Here is a 22,131-nt window from a genome sequence, read left to right as displayed (position 1 = left end):
ACTTGCATCCTGGATTATGACACAGAGTATACAGGGCTGAGTTTCGTGCCGGCTCTTCTCAGTAGAATTTTCTTTCCGAATCGGTAGTAGTCTTGAGTCTTGACATAATAAGAAGCACAGACTGTCCTACACGAAGTAGATAAATTCATTTCATGTATGTTTTTACCATATTCTGCTTCAGAAAGATGGTGTCAAATCATCTTTAAAAGGTTTGGCGAAACATAATATTATGGACCATGTTGGAGCGTAAGTTGGAGAAGAAAATCGGTTCCCTGTGTATACGCGTATCGTTATTCAACCTGCAATCCTATGCGATACGCAAACCATACTATTTACCAATTTGCATACCTGGATAGTTATTTAGGTCCTATTATAAGCAGATAAGGTGCTAATTGGCATGTAAGACCAACCCACGCCCGCAAATCCATTTGTGGGTTATCTACACTACAGGGCTGCCACTCGTAAAGCGTATTTTTAACCCCCGACCTAAAAAGAGGGGTGTTATAAGTTTGGCGTGTGTATCTGTCTGTGGCATCATAGCTCCTAAACGAATGAACCGATTTTAATTTAGTTTTTTTGTTTGAAAGGTGGCTTGATCGGGGGTGTTCTTAGCTATAATCCAAGAAAATCGGTTCAACCGTTTGAAAGTTATAAGCTCTTTTCTAGATTTCTTATTAGACCGGTTATTATTACTAGATAACCAATACAAATTAGTGTCCAGCCAAATTGTAATAAAAATGTGTGGGGGGTTTTATAAAATTTTAATTTAACTTTACCTTGTAAATTATAGTATCCCCGTCCAAGACATCGAGTTATGTAGGATTTTACCTACCACAACCCTGGCCACTTTCCAGTCTGAGATTTCTCATTAACACAGACAAACAATGCCTCCTCACGTCCAACGCCTATTGGGCTTGACCCTGCAGAGATAGTGTTGACTCATACTTCACTATGCGGTATGGCAAGAGTACCTATAAATACCTACCTATTACCTATACCTAATACCTACCTAGTACACATAAATTATGAATACCTATTTGCCTTGCTTTGGCAAAGAAGGAATAACATTTTTATTTATTGCTGTTCTCTCCCTTTTTCATCAAATAATATAATGGAACAGGCGACAGCCCTAGTTACTTTACATACAATGGACATTCTACACCCTGTAATACTATTAATTCAATTATAATTCATGGGCATTCAGTCTTAATGCAAGAAGGAATAAGGCCTAAATTTACCTGTGTTATGAATTGTGATTCAATATCCCAAATTCTTTCCCAAAATATGGGACTCACCATGCCATGATACAAGTAGAATGTTGGATTAATAGGTTTATGCTACAAAACTCAATTAAGCATGAAACAAATATTGAATAAATCAGAACTAGATAATCTGGATGATGCCTATACTTATCAAAAAATTAGTTTTAAATAAAATGAAATAAAAATAAAAAGGGATTTTAATAAAATGATACTTATGTTCCTTTGAACTTTTAGTTCATTATAAAGTTTGAAACCAATTTTAAATTAATGTAAATAAATAAATTATTATGTATCAGCAGCAATGAAGCATAGGTGTAGTAAATAAAAAGAGTGATATTTCTAAAAATAAACAATTTATTTCAAAAATGAATTAACAAAGAAAAATTAACTGTAGATCTTTTGAGTTCTATATAAAATCAAAGGTATTTATTTCAAAAAAGTTTTAATCATTCAAATATAATAATAACACTTATTATTTTAAAAGAACTACGCTGGCACTGGAGAGGGCTATGCTTGAAGTTTCTCTATGTGATCAAATAAAAACTAAGGATATCTGTAGGAGAATCAGAGAAACCAACATAGCTCGGCAGGTTGCAAAGCTGAAGTCATAATGGCTGGCAGGGCACATAGTTTGATAAAACCAAAAGACATTGGGGTCCTATGACGACATGGCACTGGAAAGTGCAGTGTTGGAGGACCCTCCACTAGGAACAAGTTGCAGGCAGTTGCTGGATTCACACCACTGTCTTGCGCTGCCAGTGGAAGTCCCTACAAGAGGTTGCCTCGCTCCATCTATGATTTCACATAGTCTTACATAATATTATAATCAGTTCACAGAGGATATGAATAAGACAAGAAGTTCCTCCTTTAAAACCTTTAAAGTTTATTATTTCACCAGTCACTTTCAATTTCTCAACAAGTTTTTTATCACACCTAATTTATTTAAATTGACCTGTCTTACAAATCTAATTTGTCTATGAAATATCTGGTTTTCCTTTCAATTTCTTATCATACCTTATCATATTTAGATTAACCTGTCTTGTAAATCTAATTTGTCACGCAGGATATCCAACAATAGATGAGAAATTAGTGCCTTTAAAATCTATTATTTCATCTGGATTTGCCTTCAATTTCTCTACTAAGTTTTTTTTATCAAACCTTATCATATTTAAATTCACCTGCCTTGTGAACCTAATTTTATCTATCACTCTTTGCCTCAAAATAGCTGTCAATGGTTCTTTTAACATCTTTTCTAACTCCTGTATAGTATCAGGAAGAGGTACAGCAAAACTTTCAGACTCAATCTGGATATCTTGAGCAGGCTGGTACCTTTTATAGGTGGGTAACCTATCTGGGCAAATATCTTGAGAAAGCTGGTACCTTTTGAAGGGGGGTAATCTATCCGGGCAAATATGATAATTGTATGAGCTTCCTATAGCTTGAACTACTTCTCCGTCATCACTAAAAACTATTTTACTATTTAAGGCACACTTACATTCTTTTTCAGTATCACTAACATGTTTTCTTTTTTGAGTAATACACTCTTCGTCGTCCGAGTTTAGTAAATGTCCATATTTAGATTCAATTTTCAACAAAACTGACTTACATTTTTTGTAAACACGTTTCAGCTCTTCTAAATCGCTTACGGACATTTCATTTGTACCTTTTTTGAGTATACATTCATCACTAGAGGACGAAAGCTGTTTTTCTGGCTTCTTTCCTTTATGTGAAGACTCCTCAATCATCTTACTCTGTTTTTGACTATTTTCACAGTTACTGGTCTCTGCCTCAGCAATTTCTCGTACATGGTTCTTCACGACTAGGTACTTCTTGGATTCCATAGTTAGTTTTACCTCTGAAGCCTCTGCGGGCACAAGTTCGTTCTGAATAATCATTTCCAGATGTTTCTTGTAACTGAATAAACCATTACTCGATTTCAGAAGGGTTGCAGCCAGGACGCCCAGGAATCACAATGTTAATATTGTACAGAATTTATGTTTTCTAGTATTTTTTCATCCGTTTTCAATTCCAATTTTCAAAATCCACGTGTGAGTCAATTTTACGACATTTGACAATCCTTCCTCTTGACACCTGACGGTGACGTACATGTCAAAATTCTTGAAAATAGTGAAGTGCAGTTATTTCGGTCTTAACTCATAACTTTATCGACAAATATTAAAATAATTACTTTCAAAAATTGTGTGACGTACCACTCTTAGAGTGATGAAAATATGTTTGAATAGTGCAAATACAAAAAAATGTCTACAAAATTAATTCAACACTTCATTTTTAAATGAATAAAATTACACCATTTCAACTTAAGCAAAATATCGAGCACGCCGTAATGCAATATTGTAGTCTTTGCCGTAATGCCAATAGCGCGGATCTATTTCTGTACACAACATGGCCGCCAGGCGCCTTTGAGTGACGCATGCGCAAAGCCAACGTTCGGATACACGCATACTTCGTAGCGCTCACTAGTTTGACGAAGCAGATTGATTGAAATATTAAATGATCAAATTATTTATTCATATAATTTAAAAAAAATACAAATCCTATAAGAAAATAGTTTTATATTTACCTAAAATAATTTAAAGGCACCTAAAGAATAATTAAAACTAGTTGTTTTATGTAACAAATACATTTTATTATAAACGGTGTTTTGTATTACAAATGAATTCAACTCTCTCAGCTGATATTCCAAAAAGGAACTATTTAATTTTAATAATTTCATTATGTTTAAAAAATGAATTTAATACAAAATAGATTTTATTTTCCTTGATTTAATATCATAACTCTTGGTTTTTACTTTTCTTCTTCTTTTTAGGAACATGATCTTCCATAGATAATATATGCTCCTGAATATCTTGAACATTACTTTTAGTCTTATTTTTCTTCTTAACTTTGCTAATCTCTTCACATGGGCAGATTTCATTATCAACACATTCTTGATGCTTTTTCTTTTTAGATTTTTTCTTAGGAGCTGCTACATTTTGACATGCTTCTTGAGTGCATTCTGAAGAATTACTCACATCTATTTTATCTGACAATTGTGTTTCTTCAATACATTCTTTATGCTTTTTCTTTTTAGATTTCTTTACTTTAGTTGAATCTACATCCAATAGAATCGCATGAGTTGAATCTTGCAAGCATTCTGCTGAATCACTTTCGTCTACCTTATCCAGTGATGTTTCCTCAATACATTCTGTATGCAATTTCGTTTTAGATTTCTTTGCTTTAATTGTTCCTTTGTGCATCACAATCTCTGGGGTCAGTTCTTGAACGGAATCTGGTAAATTATTTCCCTCTATTGCTACTTCACAGGATATTTCCTGCGATTTTGATTTCTTTTTCTTCTTACCTTTAGTTTCAACATTCAGACAAGCCAACTCAACATTTTGGCTTACATCTTCTTTTTGTGAACTATAAAAAGAAAAAGGTTCATGGGAGGTTGACACCAACCCATTTTGATTATTTTCTGGTTCTGAAATATTTGAAAAACCTTTAAAAGTGTAATCAACTTCTTCATTATGTTTCGTATTTGTGTCAGTTAGTTTTGATTTAAATGCAGCCAATTTAGTTTTAAAATAATCATCCATGTTTCCCTTCTCTGTGAAAACCTGTTCTGTGGTTTGTAAAGTATCCTGTTTAATATATTCCTTTACCTCTGGTTCTTTAAAGCTTTTCTTACCAAATATGTTAGCTAAGTCCTTCTCGCTGTAACGTGACAGGTCTTTGCCTCGCGTAAACTTGTGATAGTGAATGCGTGCTTTGCTTTTCTTGGACTTTTTTTCTAATGAAATGCCACTATGTAAAGTTTCCGTACCACCATCAGCTGAAAAATAAATCATTGATGTATTATAATGCACTACATACTTAAATATTGAATTATTTATGAACCAGCAGGATTAAGTAACTGGACAGCACTTCTTATGTACTCATTTATTAGAATGTATTCAGGACTAATAAGCTTAGATTTTTGGTATCATTTTTGATCCTCATCTGTTTTATTAATTAAAAAATACATCGTCAACAAAAGAAGCTTAGTAAGTAACTAAGAATGTTTTCTTTATGTAAAATTAAGCAAAACTTACAGGACAAACAAGTATCTTATTTCACATAAAACATTGCAAAACAGCAGAGTTCTTTTAAGTCATCAGTTTAGGCAAAGGTGTAGTATTAAATAGAAATAATAAAAATAAATAATACTACTATTTCCATACTTTTATCTCAATAAATAACAAAGTTTACAATTTGTATAGGTTATACTTACCATTCGAAAGGTTAGCAAGCAACGAGTTAAAATCGTCCTCGTGCTTCGTCCACTGGTCGTTTCTGTCCTCAAAGCCCAGTCCTTTTTCATCATTCTTATATCTAGCCACTACATGCTCCACAATACCGTTTTCTTTAGCACCTAACCCCTTGCCAGAACTCCATCCCATTTTCTCCAACATTCTTTGCCCAAATTTGGTGCTATCATTGCTCCAGGCATTGTTTTTGGCACGTAAATTTATCACTTTTTGTTTACGACGAGGTTCGGCTAGCATAGACATAATTAAATCGTAAAAAACTTTATAATTTCGGATTATTATTCACCACATTGTTCTCATTTGACAAATTAAATTGACAATGTCAAAATCAAATACAAAATGGACGGCGCGTGGCGCACAGATTATCCGCCCGGCGCAGCGTCGTGTACGGTCTGAAGTTAGTGCACGTAAGCAATAACGAAACGAAAGACGCGGTTATTGGTCAGTTTGCCGTAGCTTTTTTATTGATTGGTTCAATTCGAAATTGCGTTTTGTTCTTGCTAGTTTATGTTGTAAACGTGTAAAGTAGAATTAATTTAAATTAAATAATTGTAAAATAGGAAATAAAAAATGTATTACTTACTACCTAGGTACCCATTAAAGCTCTACCTATCCTATTTCAAGGGTCGCTGGCTCAGTTTCCCCTTGAAGCAGATTGTTGGTATTCCCAAAAATGTCATAAGGACATGGACGGAGGATTTTGTAGTTGGTACTGGATATGACTTGTTCATAGTGGTATACATTTTATGTACCTTTATCGATTATCTATTCAGCCCCTATGTTTAATTAATAAGCTCTTATCATGGTCAAGTGGGGTTCATCCCACAAAAAAAAAACAAAGTATATACGAAATACCATATTGGATACCTTTAAGTAGGTACGAGTTTTGAGAATGTAGGAACATACCTGGGTCTCTAATTCTGAAGATATGCGTAGTGCTATATAAATGGTAGGTACCTTATTACTAATTAGGTACATTAAATGTGGTTGATGTAGTAATAATTTTATCACATGAGCAAAACTGGTTCCGCCCACAATAAGTATTCAATAACATCGATGATATTATAAATAATTATTTTATGAACTTTAGTAGGTAAGTATTTTTATTCATCTAACAATTAGAGTTACAGATGTTAGGGTGGTGCAGGTGGGGCAATTCCATTATTTGTGGGCAAGACCTTTCCCTGCTAGCCGTGGTCATGGTCATAGTGGTCATAGTGGAGGTAAATTCACGTCGATCCGTGGCTTGGTTAAGAGTGAGACAAACCAACAAACAAACACACATTCGCATATAATATTGGTAGTGACACAAATGTGTAAATACCTAGGTAGGTTAGGTACCTACCATGTACATGGTAAGTACTTTTGTAAGTAGTTGCAAAGGTTTCTCGGGACCTGATGACCGCGGCTCGGCTGACCGGTTCCCGAAAAGTAAAAGTGTGATTTGATTTTCTGAGCAACAGCCAACACCCATTATGCAAAGACTCAAAGTATACTTACTAATAGCTATTAGCTTTCCACAGGCCAGTTACGAGATTACCTTCGAGTATCTCTAGCGACGTGTTAACGATGGTTTGGCAGAAAATGTTGGTGATTACAAGACTATTACACAAGTGTAAATTAACTTATAACACCCCCGACAAGTGAAGGTTATAGTAACTAGAAAAGAGCTGATAACTTTCAAACGGCTGAACCGATTTTCTTGGATATTAGCTAAGAACACTCCCGATTAAGCCACCTTTCAAAAAAAAAAAACTAAATTAAAATCGGTTCATTATTTTAGGAGCTACGATGCCACAGACAGATACACAGATACACACGTCAAACTTATAACACCCCTCTTTTTGGGTCGGGGGTTAAAAACGGAATGCAACACTTTTGATAGAGATAATTAATATCCAAGCAAAAATGTGAGAAGGATAGATTTATTAGATGTAGTATGTTGGCCGCAACGGGTTTAGAAATCAATTTATAGCGTCCTAAAGAATAATATATTGAGCTCTATCAGTAAACAAAATCAATCACTTAATTTTTAGAATTTGAAATGAACACAACAGAATTTACTAAGTAAGTTATCGTAATTAAAAAAAGTTTAGATTATTTGGAGTGGTTTTTCTATAGTCGATACCTATTGTATCCAATCGTGTTTCTTTTCAATTTCATGAGAAATTTACTTATATGACGGGGGAAAAGGGTACGGCAGTAACCCTTATCGGTTCTTACGCGGCGTCGTACTGGAACGCTAAATCGCTTGACGACGGTAGGGAGGGAACCAGCCATATTCTTCACAATCGTTTAAAACCTGTGTAATCACCAAAGTAATTTATGTCGCTTATAAATTACTTTGGGGACTAGCCGAAGCCTAAATCTCTACAAGTAACCCTAACGTTAATTTATTAATGAAAGCACTAATGAGTTACAAGTTGTTAGAACCATATAAGGCACTGTTTCCATTAACTATACATGAGATGAGAGTGGACCGGTCGTGTAAAGAAAGCAGTCGTCGAGTTCCCGAGAAAACGCCTGTTCCTACCCGGTATCGAAAGGCCTGGTAAAACAAAAAGCGCATTAGCGAGTAACGTGAGTCGGGACCATTAGGTTGAAATCTATAGAGTGCACTTTGACTTTGCTTAGACTTAAGTTTCAGTTAAAACGAGACAGATTTATGCCAGCGGTATAGTATAAGTCGAGGTGTGCTCTATAGATCTCAGCCTGATTCCTCCTACATTAATGGTCGCGACTTTAGACTCCAATAAATTATACCCATTATTAAAAGCCGGCTGTACTTTTTGCAAAGATGTAAAAGCGGCCGACTGACCAGCAGATTTGTAAACAATAACTATTTGTTTTTTAAACTAAACACCTGATAGTTCATCATCTCAATTCTCAAGCCATTGCCGGCCCACTACTGAACACAGGTCTCCTCTTAGAATGAGAAGGATTTAGGCCATTGCTGTGCGGATTGGCAGACTTCATATTTAAGAACATTATGGAGAACTTTCAGGCATGCAGGTCTCCTCAAGATGTTTTATTGCTCAAAGTTGGAGGAGCCCGGGACCGAACCTCGGAGTTTGGACTAAAAATCTATCTAGACTCTAGAGCAAACGCATAAATTGAATGAAGCCGTATCATCAATATTATGGAACATGTATGTTTTTAATCGAAAAGGGTACTTTTGATTGATTTGGAAAAAATATTAGAGTGAAGCGAACGACTAGGAAGTCTAGTTTTATATCGTCATAATCGGTACTTACTCAGATAAATGAGAAAATAGGTTATTTATAAGTACTTATCTACTACAGAAAAGCAGGCAGATTCTCTAGTGGACGTCGACCGTGATACATATACGGCAGTAGACAACTTTCATCTAAAGAAAGCTGATTTTACAAGTTTTGTCGCACCAGCAGAGTGTTTGGCATTCTAGGCGGCTGAGTTTGTTGTGGGCTCTTCTCGGACTTGGGCGCGTTTGGAACCCTCGTAGCTTTTTACGTTTACGTAATTAATTATCACCACTATATCATCTTTCGAATCTAAAAAATGGACAAACAAAAGGTGTACAATAGTACCTATTTAGAATAAATGATTTTGATTTCAATTTAATGCGGTAGGTACTTCTGTATTGAATGAAGTGGCAAGTGCGATCAAAGTTATTTTTGCAATATGCAACTGCAAGGAAGTGTTGGTAAGCCGGCGGTGACCTATATTAGCAATTTATACCGAATTCATAAATAGACATGTCTCCTACTAGCTACTGATATAAACACTTCTAGCAATAGGAAGATTCGATATTATATTTTAGGTATTGCTAGGCATTCGAGGAAAAATTAGGCATTATTGGAAAATTAGGCATTATTGGAAAAATTACGCATTTTTGGTCTCTGTGCATGACGTAAATGAAGAGTGATAATAGTCAAGGAAAATGCAGATACCAAAATTAGATGAAGTTTTAGTTACTTATAGACTTTTGCATATCACGAAGTGGGCAAATAAAAACAATAAGATTTAACTATCCAGAACAATACAGTTCCAAAATTAGATGAAGTTTTGGGTGATCGTTATGCATATCCCGAACGGGATAAATATGAAAAACGACAACTATAATATCCAGGAAATTGCAGCTACCAAAATAAGATGAAGTCTTCCCGCCATTATGTTAACAAAAATGTTAAATTCTTTAGAAAAATATTAGTCTATAATCGCTTTTAAACCAACGCATTAGGTACCGATATCAAACTTTATAACATTTTAAAAGCATATAAATTCATTTTTTTGTGCTAGACTAGTAACCTTCATAATAAAAGGTCAGATATAGCAAATATTTGTGCCAAAACAAAATAAAACAGTTTCAACTTTATTGGTTCGTTTACCAAATCCAATTTATTCAAATTAATGAGCGAATCGGAAGTTTTTTAACGTGGGAAGATAGGTGACTCACTCGTGCAGGTCTGCGATTTTGCACCACGCTCCATGACATGAAAAGAATCTACCTGCAATACTGACTCCTTTCCTTTGTCCTAACTTGTTCTTAGAGTTCTAATTGGGAAGAGATCTCGAAATTTAATTTTACAAGCACGTTTACAAGCTAAAAGAAACGATTTTTATTTGAAACTCTTAGAAAAGGTTTGGAATAATTTTTCAATTAGGTATTGTTAACGAATTTACGTATTGTTAATGATATTAGATAATACCACCGGAACATCATCAGATCTTGCAAGAAATTGTTGCCAAAGATTAAAATCTTTGGTTTTTGCATTTGTAGTAACGAAAGGTCGGACGGTGTCTGTCGGATGCTACTATACTCTTAGAACAAAACCCCAAACTATACAATAGAACTAAATTCATCAGGTTTAGCGGATTATCACATGATCATAGTTAATTGATAGAGGGCCATTGCTGAACATAGGTCTCTACTCTCTAGGGTTTTACTACTACATGCCATGGTCGCTTGCGCCGCTTGAATCCAGAGAGCAGGTAGCCCAGCGATTCAGTGGATGACGGGTCATATAAATAGCAAAATAAGGTCTATTTCTACAGTATATTTTAAGGTGATTTGAACTTTGGAGTCTCGTAGTTAATGTTATAAGAATAAACAAGAGTCCATAATTAGAGAAGTTAACGGTGTATCTCGGAGGCTGAACGCCCGAGGCCGGGCCAGAGGAAAATAAAGTAAAAAGGGTAAATTATTGGCGACCCAACCGCTTTGCCGACGACAGCTGCGAATTGGCGCGAAACTGGTTTCGCCTGGAGGACTGACGTCATCTGACATGTGCCTCCTCCGAATTTGCGCGCTCTCCGCACAAAAAATGAATCTTTTTCTCCACACGATGATCCATTCGATTTTACGGCTCTTTATTGTTATACAGCTTTGTCTGTACGTATTGTTGTTGCACGGACAGGTGATCTAATGAAAGAGTCGGCAAGAAACTCAGCTATTCATTAATAGAATATAGAAATCATAGAATCTCAATTAAATGAGACATAAAAAGAGAGAAATAAAAAAAACGTAGATGACATTTGAATAGGAAAATTACAAGACAGACACATTACTTATGCAAGTTTTAGCAAAGTCTATGTAAACCTACCCGGGATCAAATTAATGAAGTTTATGTGTTTTTTGGCAGCGGTAATCACTTAACATCAGGTGACCTGCCTGCTCGTTTGCTCGCAATTTAAAAAAAAAAACAAGAAATCTTTGGTAAGGATCTACATATCTCTATAAGTAGGTAGGTAGGTACCTACCTACTTATAGAGTACTTATACTGTTGTAAATTGTAACCTAATTGTCTTAGTGCAAAGAAATTTTTACGAGACATTTCACCGCGTTTAATAGCCTCATCGGGTGACAGAAGGGCTGGCTCATTTTTTGCGCAACGGATCAGCCTGGCTGTCCAACGCGGAAATGCAGCCAGTATTCTTGGCACCATTCCACGCGGGCATGATTTGTATAGTAATTAGATAAGGCTAGCTTTAAGTTTTATTGTAATATTTTCAATAAAAAAAAACCTAAGATGGAAGATCACCTAACGTGAAATCGTAGAGAATAAGGTGAAGTAAGCAAGCTTTTTACTGGTTCGATATGCAAATATCATACTATTAGGTACCTATTGCCTACTAGGTAGGAACCTTTTTGATCCAATTATATCTACCTAAGACTGAAATCAATGATCAAGTGAAAGAATTATTACTTAAGTACTTTTGAAAAGGGAAATTCACAACTAGCAACATTCAGTTTGTTACTGATTCTTTTTCATATAAATAATTGCCAATCCAGCAATAGATTCCACTAATAAGTGAACGCAGTGCCTGGTAAAACCAACTGTGGTTTTTGTTGCACTGAATGAACAAAAATGCCCTGTACCTGTACATTCTATAAGTTTAACAAATATAAACAAGTGTAAATTAAACATTTATAGCACCCCCGACAAATAAAGGATACAGTAACTAGAAAAGAGCTGATAACTTTCAAACGGCTGAACCGATTTTCTTGGATTATAATTAAGAACACTCTCGATCAAGCCACCTTTCAAACAAAAAAAAAACTAAATTAAAAGCGGTTCCCTAGTTTAGGAGCTACGATGCCACAGACAGATACACAGATACACACGTCAAACTTATAGCCCCCCCCCCTCCTTTTGGGTCTGGGGTTAATAAATAAATAAAATATTATTGATGATTTAAAAAAAGGTAACTTGTCTTTAAACACGGGCTTTTTTCTATCACCAAAGATCTAGTGAATGCTCCAGTGACTTGAAACGTAAATCGTGTCTTATCAGTATAGTGTGTAATTACAACAATCAACATACGTAGCTTTGCATTGTAACCGTAGACAACATTGTGTAATGTGGGAACTATAATATATCATAACATTTCTCCGTGTTGCCTTAGTTCCTACAAGATTTTTTTTTTTTCAACCTGCCAAGGCTTGCACTTGTCGACGATTCCAGTCTCCAGATTCCAGTATGCTTGCCTAGAAGATGTCCCATCTAAATCTATAGTAGGATATTTTTAATGGCTTCGCAGTTCTGGATTCCATCTCTTTTGAGGCTACCAAGTTCATAATGAACTCAAAAGTGTATTTAAGTACCTATAGGAAAATTCACAGCGATCCCCAACTAATTATGTTGTTGCGGCTATTTTATTAATTTAATCTATGTAAATATTCTTGATCTGAATACGTTAATCTTTAGATAATGACCAATGTCGAAAAAATTTCCACATATTGTGAAATGTTCTATAATTTGGTATAATTCTCGAAAACTGATAGCTAATCGAACTGATTTCAATTTAAGGATGAGCCACCTACAAGAAAAAATGAGTAGGTATGTGCTTATACCAAATTATTCCAAGAAGTTCAATTTTTGAAGTGAGGAACTGCTTTTGTACTCAATTCAATAGTTTAAAAGCTCAGCTCAGTTTCTGAAGTCTATTAATTTAAGAATGAATTAGTTGAAATTAAGCTTCAACAGCTAAGCGGGGCTGATATTAAAGACACAAAGTCATTATAAGATAAAGCTCATAATCTAAAAACCCTGCATGAGAAACTTTTATGGAACTTCTACCACCACGGTTTTGTATTTATTGAAACAAATAAGATACTCATATGTTAATTATCTCATGTCGTATTTCAATACCTAGAGGTTTAAAAAACATGACCAAAGTATTATTCTCGGGTACCCTCCTACAACGACCTTGACATTTTTGAATAAGGCTGTCTTACGCGTCTTAACAATGATGAGATGTTTTTGAAAGAACATCGTTAAATTATGAAGGTAGGTATAAAGTCAGGCAATATCTTCTATCAATACGGAGGTCTAAGAAAATCCATGCTTTACATAAGCATAGAACAGTAGCAGAGAACTACCTAGATGTATCTATGTAAAAGCGAAATGATAACATTGAAAATGCTTCAATAAACTACAAAGTAAGAATAGGATGTCAAATCAACCATGAAAACAGGAATAATTGGGGAGTCATTGCACTTATTCATAGGCAGGTATGCAACAGCAAACGTGTTTTGCCTCATCGATACCTACGACTTACCTGAGACTCACTCCGGACATGGTTCAAGTTGTTCACAACTAATCCGTTGTCTACCATCGGATCCATCGTAAATTCATTATCCAATCACTGACCGATCTCTGTCACTGCACATTTCAGTTTGAAAACTCCAAAATTTCCCGCAGGAATTTTACGTAAAAACAGAAACTAAACACAAAGTTATCTTTATCGCACAAAGCACAGCCAATCGTAAAGTAAACTACACAACAGGTCAAGAAACAAACTCTACAGCACCCGTATTTACCGAAACTAACTTAAATTATTGTAATAATGAGGAGTTTAAAAGTTTTAAAAGCAGAGTTCCATGGCACGTCCGTCCGATCCTAACTAAGGACGCCAGGCGGCGAAAAGTTAACCGTGCGTGATTTCTCGGGACTTTCAAAACCGAATGGTCATATACGCTATCAATCTTTGCATACCAGAGTCGTGCGGTGAAACGGAGATCATCAAGGGTCTCGTGTCCGCGATGAGAGCGAAAGGGACAACATAAAAGCAGGTACTCCGCCTCGAAGTAGGCGAACAGTATCTACAGGTTTTGCTCCCACTACAAGGTACGGACTCGGAGAGGCTTGGAGCTTGAAAGTTAAGTTGTAGTTGAAAAACATATAGCTCTGCGCAGCCGTCACTAGACAAGCCAGTTTTTACAATCGAGCCTATTTTAAAACAACCACGCTTTCCTCTTCACGTCCGTTTCTAGTATCCTTTTCTCCGATATCAGCTATTGAACATTATTTATGGTTTCAGAAATCTTTTAATAGTTCATCAATTATGTTATACCAGAAATTATGGATGGTTTATATGAACACATTTTGGTTTTATAAACGATTAGGTAACCCAATCGATCAATCCAACTGGTCCAATGCACCTCTGGTGAAGGCCGCAACGGAATGATCCTTTACGGAGACTAATGTCTCATCAAAAATTGAAAGCATTCCAGTTTCTACTTTATACCATTCTAATAAGGTTTTAAATTAAAGAAGACGAAGAGATTTCACGGGGCGAACCTTATCCAATTTTAAAAGCTGTTCTACTAGTGAAACGCACACAAACAAAAAGATCCAAGTATGCTAGGGATTTTTACCTGGACTCTTTGCTTCTACGTAATTTATTTTTTACTAGCAGATGCACGCGATTTCGTCCCGTGCTATCATCGTTCTTACTTGAACCTTTATTTTACATAGAAAGATTCAATATCGGATATTTATTTACCATCTGATATCAAAATATAAGTTTCAAAAGTTTTCCACCTAAGCAAAGTTTAATTACCCTTCTCATTCTCAGAGGAGCCCCGTGCTCAGTAGTGGGCCTTCAATGGGTTCACCATGATGAAGATGAAAGTTTAGTTAACAAACTTTCTAAACTATTACCTAACTCTTCTTCTTAGAGTGTCTTGGTATACAAACCAAAGTCCGACAAAAGTTTCAACTATTGGCTGTTATCCATTACATACCTACGGCCCCATACCTTCTTCAATCAACTAATTCCTTCCATTTTGTATATTATAATCGATTTCGTATGTGAACCTACCTATTTCGTGTATCAGCGACTTTTTCATACATTGCAGATTTCAAGCTGCTCACAAAAACTACAAGTTACAATATATTACAACCCCGATGCATTTCTTTTGGACTACAGTGGGGCTTCATCTTTCTCATTCTTTTCGCACTGGGACAGTTGTCTATTGTGCGTGAAAATCGTAACATCTTATCTAGGTTTCTAGTTTCTGACGTAATTTGGCAGGACTAGCAAATCGTTCCAAGAAACCCTGAAGTAATTTTTTTTTGGCCTATTCGGTTTTACCACATTTACTTTCCTCCTACATGTAACACCTAAGCTAAGCTGATTCTGAACTCTGTGGTGATGCCTAACATTGATTATCAATCTTCTTCAGTTGTCTGCTTTTCATCAATAATTTTCCTCGGATGTTGAGAGATATCTATAAAAGTAATTATTCTTAGTGTTACGTAATACGCCGGCAATTATGTTAATTAAATTGTTATTTTCTAAAGGCAGTATAATTACAGTCCCCCGGCTAATGCGTATGCAGTCCACAAACCAGAATGTCGGAAATGCAAGTGAAAGTGGTTACACAATCTCGTCTCTTATGCCTCGCTTATAATATTATGCTTTCGGTGATAAGTCCGAGATGTGATAATATATTATGGGCTAACTTGATCTTGCTGCTTATATCATTATCATCATCGCGTACCCTCTTCGAAACGAAGTTTATCAGCTATCATACGAAAAGCTTCTCCATCTAATCTAATGCAACCTCTTTTAACTTTGGGTAACTTATGCCTTGTCCACCCCCCTATATCGTCCAACCATTATCTTATTTGGCGACCTGGAGCTCTTTTGTCTCCAATTCTGTTCTAAGAATCATTTTTACATGCGCATAAAAAATGATTCTTCCGAATTGGTCTGACCTTTTCTTTTGTTACAGAGGGGTAATCTTCTGAAAATACCTGGGGGAGAGGTCAAATCACGTGTCAAACTATTTAGGGCTACCCTTAGGGCATACATCATGCTTCATCAGGATATCAGAACGGAATTGGTTTGACCTGTGGGCTAAGCTTTACTTTTCACACCTGTATGCATAGATATGTACCTGTATGTGAGTTTTGGCAAGTGCTGAATACCTAATTACTGACGTGTTGAATAATTTTATTGATATAGACATTGTTTCTGGTAGGTACAAATTATAAGTTTTGATAGGAATCTAATAAATTCGAGTATAAAACTATTTTTTCATGCTAACATATTGACGCAAGGAAACTATGAGAAGTTAACTTGTTGCGTCATATCAAAGCCATTCAGGCATAGATATGTACATTCAGGTGATTCAGGTATCAGTAAAATGATTGTAAATCTATGTCTTAGTATTGCCTATAGCTATACCAACGCGTTTTGTGTTTTGTATTATTTAAAAAAATCAAGAAAAATCTTTTATGCCGCATACCAATGTCAAACTTGAAGGAATCTTGAAGGGACGAGACGAGATTTCATTTCAGATTTTTAAAAATGTTATGAGCCGGCAAGAATTGGTATTTTTGATCACAGTGTCAGCACTGATCTCCTGTATCGCCACAGTTATAGAAAAAAGCACCAGAGGCGGCGGCGGTTCAAGATGGCCATAATGGTATTACTATAATAAGTTTACAAGTTTACATAAGGGTTTTTAACCTTTGAAGTACCTACAAACACAGTACTTATAGTACTAAACTAAACTATTCATTTTCAGATTTTGTGTCTTTCACTTTAACAGCACTCCATCCACTCCATCTTAAAGTATTTACAATTCAGGTAAGAGATCTTAATCATTTTTTGAGCTTGCGAAGTAAATTACTAGAGTCAAGAGCTGATCCGCCACGGTTTCGCTGAAAATCCTTTCTTTGTAAGGGTCTATTAAACCAACATGCCAAAGTTCCTATATCTAGAGATATGACCTGTATCTTGATATCATATCAGTCAGTCAATTATATTATATTTTAACTAGCTTGTGCCCGCGACTTCGTCCGGGAGGACTACACAAATTTCAAACCCCTATTTCACCCCCTTAGGCGTTGAATTTTCAAAAAGCTGTGCATTGATAGATCAGTCAGTTTCCTTTTTTTTACACTATACTAGCTGATGCCCGCGACATCGTTCGCGTGGGTGTAGATTTTTAAAAAATCCCGTAGGAACTCTTTAATTTTCCGAGATAAAAAGTAGCATATGTGTTAGTCCAGGGTATAATCTGTCTCCATTCTAAATTTAAGCCAAATCTGTCTGGTAGTTTTTGCGTGAAAGAGTAACAAACATACCATTAGTGTGATTTAGATATGTCCTCAGTTCACACAATGAGAAAGCAGTGAATTGTAGATTGTAGAGTTTTGAACATTTAGTCAATAGTCATAATCAAAAAGTGACCTGAAACTTATTTTCAGGTTTCACAAAATACACAATACCCATGGATACCAAAACTATCCTCTAAATTCAAGTAAAAAAAAATTACATCAATGTTTCAAAATCATTTAGACTCCTATTCGAAATGCTCGATAAATTCCGAGGTATCAAACCGACTCGTCTGTGGCACCTTACTAGCTTAAAGGCCTTCAGAGCTGCCATCAAGGACCGTTACGATGCTGTGAAGAATCTGGACGCTAGGTTCTATAAACCTAGACAAAATCTGGCATTTGCAGGTAATATATTTCTTCTTATTTTAACGAAGACGGAAAATATCGTGAGGGAACCTGAATGCATGGGAGTTTTTCATAAATCATGAGGTTCTTAAAAGTGCGTAAAAGTCTGCGACTCCCCAATCGCCCAGCGTAGCGCGAAAAACTGTACGAGGAGAGTGTTCAGTTGTGGGCAGTTGATGATCATTTTTCTCCTGATTGAATTTTGGCTGCGGCAGACTAGCCAACAATGCAGGGCGAAGCGAAGCGGAGCGGAGTCGTGTTCAATAGACCAATCAGGTGATTGCCAAATGACATGATAATAATTGTATCAGGATATCATCACTCAATAATGTTATTGCCTCGGGTTTTTAAAAACCTCATATCATCATCATCATCATTATTAACCGATAGACGTCCATTGATGCACATAAGTCCGTTATACTTTGACCGTTTGATGTCATTTGTCTACCTAGTGGTTAGTGGTGTGTCTTCCATTCTTGCACCTCGGGACCCCAACGTCTACTGGTTTTTCGGATTATGTGCCCTACCCATTGCCACTTCAGCTTCGCAACCCGCTCAGCTATAATATGTTAACCTCATATAAGTAACCTAATTTTTCTAACAGGAATTTTCCCAACAGGTTTTGTCTGGGCATCAGCGCTGACCATTTTCTACACATTTGGAATGTTTGCTCCGGAAAAAGCTCTAAAGAATTTATTACCATACGAGTGTAAAACTCCACCTTTTGACAGTTCGGACTTATACAAAAAAGAGGAAACGAAAAAGCCCGCCTGCCCTCCTGTTCAAAAGAAAGGACCATGCTAATTAATTTAAATCTAACTCGAAGATACTAAAACTATGCTAAAAGTAGAAAGTTTTTGCCGAAACATGCATTTTTAATAAAGTTTATCAATATTTTATTTATTTTGTTTTATTCTCTGTATCTAACTGTCTCGTCGGCTCGGTCGGATATGTATTTAGGTACTTCTTGGATATAGAATAGTTTCAGTTATAAGGTTTTTGAGGTATCTATTAGAATCACAGACGTCATATGGCACACTGTCCATGTACAAATGTGAAATTAAATTATTCCGATTTCAAATCAAACTCAGAGGGTTTTTTTTCCTTTCTGAAAACGTGTCCTACTAGTTGTGATTGCTGATTTATTTATTGCCTAGGTAACAATCTCAAGTAAATAACATTTTTTGGAGCAGCATGGAGCAAATAGTAAAATCTTTACTCGTAACCGTGTCTGTTTTGGCTGCTTATCATTATTATATTACCAATAATAAGTAGTTTAATATAATAAAATAATTTAATAATAATAAATTCATCTATAACAGCCAATGCTCAGATATTGATTTAAATTACGATTACCTAGTAAGTTGTTTACCTATCTCATGATACTTATTAATTCTCCAGTGAGCTATTAGGTAAGTAATAACTTCTTAAATAACATTTCAATTTTATCTGTAAAAATATCAGGAACCATGACTTTTGAACATTTTTTTTCAGCAATTGTCATTTGGTTGTCAAATGAAATCAGAAAATCCAAGCACAAATCCTATTTAAATTATACTCGAATCCGTATTAGGTTCCCATGGGAATTTCATGTGTCTAGTGAGCAAATGAAATGGACAGAAAGGAACAGCTGAAGTTTTTTTTCATGGTTCTATCTATGGCTACTCTGATGGAATATTCTTTTGGTATGTTCGCATTACCTAGCTGGAGTTTAAATAGGGAGAAAAAATCGAAGCCTCTACAAAAGCCGCCTCGAAATATAATAGACGATGAAGAAACGTCGAAACCAGAAATGGCGGGACTCATCTCGGATCGAAAAGTGCCGGAACTTAGTCAGGAACTAAAAATGCCGGAACTTAGTCAGGAACTAAAAATGGAGGAACTTAACCCGGGAATCAAAATGGCGGGACTCCGATCGGCAGTAAAAAATTCGGGACAATCCACGCGGAGTCCGCGTAGACTGAATAAACCGGGACTGAATTCAACCGAAGTTTTCGACATTTTCAGCCAAGAATAAATACCTGAACTTTAAATATACCGTTGTTTCTATTAAAGAGCTGGAAATTTTTCAGGGTATCTAGTTACTGGGGCACCACGTGATTGCTGTAACATCTAGGTCGTTTCTGTGTTTTGCAGACTTTAGGGGGCGTTTTTAGATAACGTATTCTTATCGAAGTAACTAATCTAAATATTAGATACTAATTAACTAATTAACAATATTTTTAGAAATATTGTTGAATAAACAAAACAAAGGATTTCTTTTGCTTTAAAATTAATATTAATTTCTAAGTTTATATCATGTTTACAGCAGGATTTTAGTTAAGTTTCTCTCAAGTTTATTTTGGTCATCAGTTTAAGTAGCTAGTTTCTTGATCTAAAAGTTTTTAACTTAGTTTTTACTTATCACTTTTAATTTAAACCTTTTTGCATTGTTCAAAGACATTGAAATATAATGTTCAAAAATGTACATTTATCTACAAAACAGTTCTTATCATTTTCACTTTCTTCAGTCACCTTACCAGTCACTAAATGCCACTTAAATTGTCTGTGGGAAGCAAGAAAAGCTAAAAAAAAAAAGTTAGCGCAAAAAATCTAAATAAAAGAGTTTTAACGAAACTATGCAACCACGCGCATCGAGATTTCCCTAGGCAACCATGAAAGTATTTAGGAAAATGCTGTTGGATGCCGTGGTATTTTCCACATCATGCTACGTGTCTTACCGACTCATGTCGTTATTCATTGAGAGATATCGAGTGAAACGCATCGACAGCGGAAAATAAACTGTTGAATATTCAGTGAGTTACTTTTTTAAAAGGTAAAATATAGACCAAGTTGCGAATTCTGTTTTCTATCCTTTTCCTTTAGCATAATCATATCTTTGGTATAAGCAGAAGCCTAATCCCTGAGTCCAATACTCGAACTCGCGGAACTATGAATCATTTTAGCCGAACTATAATTCGTAAATCGTAAGCACAGGTAGAGGAGCTTAAAAAAAGTTCACTGAATTGTGAATCAACTGTTCGTCTTCTTCAGTGTTAGCATGTACATGCATTGTAATATTTAAGTTTAGTTTTTGTCAAATATAGTACTTAAGTATTTAATAATTCTTTAAATATTAAGTTTTACATATTATGATTAGGTACATATTCTGTGAAAAAAAGAAATGTGTGTCGTAGCTACCTAATACATGCACAATTTTATGAGAAGCTAAGTTTATTTTTGTTTTGTTGTGATAAATTCATTGAAAATATTCTTACTAAGTACCTACTTAGGTATTTCTATATTTGCCTGACTAAGTTTAAAAAAAAGAACAAAAATAAACTTACCCTTTTTCGTCTCTTTCTTCCAGGAAAAGTGTTTAATGACTGAGGCGGAGGCGGTATATGGTAAAAGTATGGTGGAGTAAAAATAACGTCCTCAACGCCCGTCGCTATGGGCGTACTCCTTGGCACCATGGACCTGACGGTGCCATATAAATTTCTGTTGTGACGTGTGCTTCCGTACAAATTCATCATCCCACCAAGAATCCGAGTCACAATCACGAATTAAAAAGTCCAAAGAAAAAAGTCTCACTTTAAATGTGCACGTATTTGATTTACACAGATTATCTTAATTCAATAAATAAATAAAAAAATGTTCACACGCGAATGATGCGACGCTGTGTGTAGAACTTATTTTTAAAATAAAAAATAAGCTACCAAAGAAAAATGTGTTGTATTTGGATACTTAAAAACGAGGTCTCTAAACGATAAATATTTTGTCGAAATATTTAAATCCCTAGCACCCCGTTAGTGGCAATTTTGATTTTTGGATGCGTGCGAGCGTATAGTGTTCTCAATTTGAAATGCGTTGGCGGGATGCAGATTATTGTACACATTACATGTAATTATCATACTTTATCTGCTTTTTCCAATAGGGTACGTCAAGCGCGACGTATCTGAAATAGGAGAAAAACATGTGTACACGCATGGGCACGAGCCGATTCACATGAATGAGTTTGAAAAGTTTGTCATCACTGCAACAGAACATTTTGTGCAATATAGAATACTGGGCGTAGGTACAATTACTAATGCTACAGATTCAGTTACAGTTGCTTAAATTTAGTCAAAAATATACCTGGTAATGTAACTATATAATGTTAATAATTTTATCATACATCTAAGAATGTTACGAAAACCCTTTGAAAGTTACGGACTAAAATATTACTTAAAAATAGCACATTTATGAACTAAATTCGTCCTGAAACGTAACCAAAGACATATTGTACCTGTGTAATAAGGTATCTACCTTCCAGTATTATATTAGATATTTTTATAAAAA

At 35.4% G+C, this 22,131-nt stretch overlaps 3 protein-coding genes and 2 long non-coding RNA genes across 16 annotated transcripts in view; 2 read left to right on the top strand and 3 right to left on the bottom strand.

The window, feature by feature from the left end:
- The window catches only part of LOC123876907 (tight junction protein ZO-1), a 135,645-nt gene that overhangs the window by 38,712 nt on the left and 74,802 nt on the right, over nucleotides 1-22,131 (bottom strand). Inside the window, exon 1 of one of the 10 annotated variants that reach the window (XM_045923321.1) lies at nucleotides 21,138-21,690. The exons of 8 other annotated variants lie outside the window; for them this stretch is intronic. In XM_045923321.1, coding sequence (XP_045779277.1) covers nucleotides 21,138-21,326 — 189 coding nt within the window. In that variant the 5' untranslated portion in view covers nucleotides 21,327-21,690. Of the gene's footprint in view, nucleotides 1-13,612; nucleotides 14,015-21,137; nucleotides 21,691-22,131 lie in introns of those variants that run through there. One more of the 10 variants, XM_045923322.1, reaches the window with a different exon arrangement.
- Nucleotides 1,603-3,629, bottom strand: LOC123876911. 3 transcript variants are annotated; one of them, XR_006798455.1, is made up of 2 exons: nucleotides 2,260-3,629; nucleotides 1,603-2,179 (listed from the first exon to the last, which is right to left on the bottom strand). XR_006798455.1 is itself a non-coding variant. In XM_045923332.1 (2 exons), exon 1 carries the CDS (start codon nucleotides 3,155-3,157, stop codon nucleotides 2,318-2,320), a length of 840 nt encoding a protein of 279 aa, XP_045779288.1. In that variant the 5' UTR covers nucleotides 3,158-3,629; the 3' UTR covers nucleotides 1,603-2,195; nucleotides 2,277-2,317. The 3 variants fall into 3 exon arrangements, 2 of the variants coding, with proteins under 2 accessions (XP_045779288.1, XP_045779287.1); XM_045923332.1 differs by having other exon boundaries at nucleotides 1,603-2,195; nucleotides 2,277-3,629; XM_045923331.1 differs by having other exon boundaries at nucleotides 1,603-2,214; nucleotides 2,297-3,629.
- LOC123876909 (PIN2/TERF1-interacting telomerase inhibitor 1) lies at nucleotides 3,894-5,935 on the bottom strand. The gene is made up of 2 exons (XM_045923328.1): nucleotides 5,536-5,935; nucleotides 3,894-5,097 (listed from the first exon to the last, which is right to left on the bottom strand). The coding sequence occupies exons 1-2, from the start codon at nucleotides 5,813-5,815 to the stop codon at nucleotides 4,052-4,054; spliced, it is 1,326 nt and encodes a 441-aa protein (XP_045779284.1). The 5' UTR covers nucleotides 5,816-5,935; the 3' UTR covers nucleotides 3,894-4,051.
- Nucleotides 16,555-17,609, top strand: LOC123876914. Its single transcript, XR_006798457.1, has 3 exons — nucleotides 16,555-16,769; nucleotides 16,872-16,933; nucleotides 17,557-17,609. It is a non-coding gene; the product is annotated as an uncharacterized LOC123876914 (long non-coding RNA).
- Nucleotides 18,888-19,846, top strand: LOC123876913. The gene is made up of 2 exons (XR_006798456.1): nucleotides 18,888-19,223; nucleotides 19,306-19,846. It is a non-coding gene; the product is annotated as an uncharacterized LOC123876913 (long non-coding RNA).

This window comes from Maniola jurtina, chromosome 22 (genome assembly GCF_905333055.1).
Source record: "Maniola jurtina chromosome 22, ilManJurt1.1, whole genome shotgun sequence".
Taxonomy (NCBI): domain Eukaryota; kingdom Metazoa; phylum Arthropoda; class Insecta; order Lepidoptera; family Nymphalidae; genus Maniola; species Maniola jurtina.
Note: the sequence above shows the minus strand (reverse complement) of the source record. Positions and strands in the feature narration are given on the sequence as shown.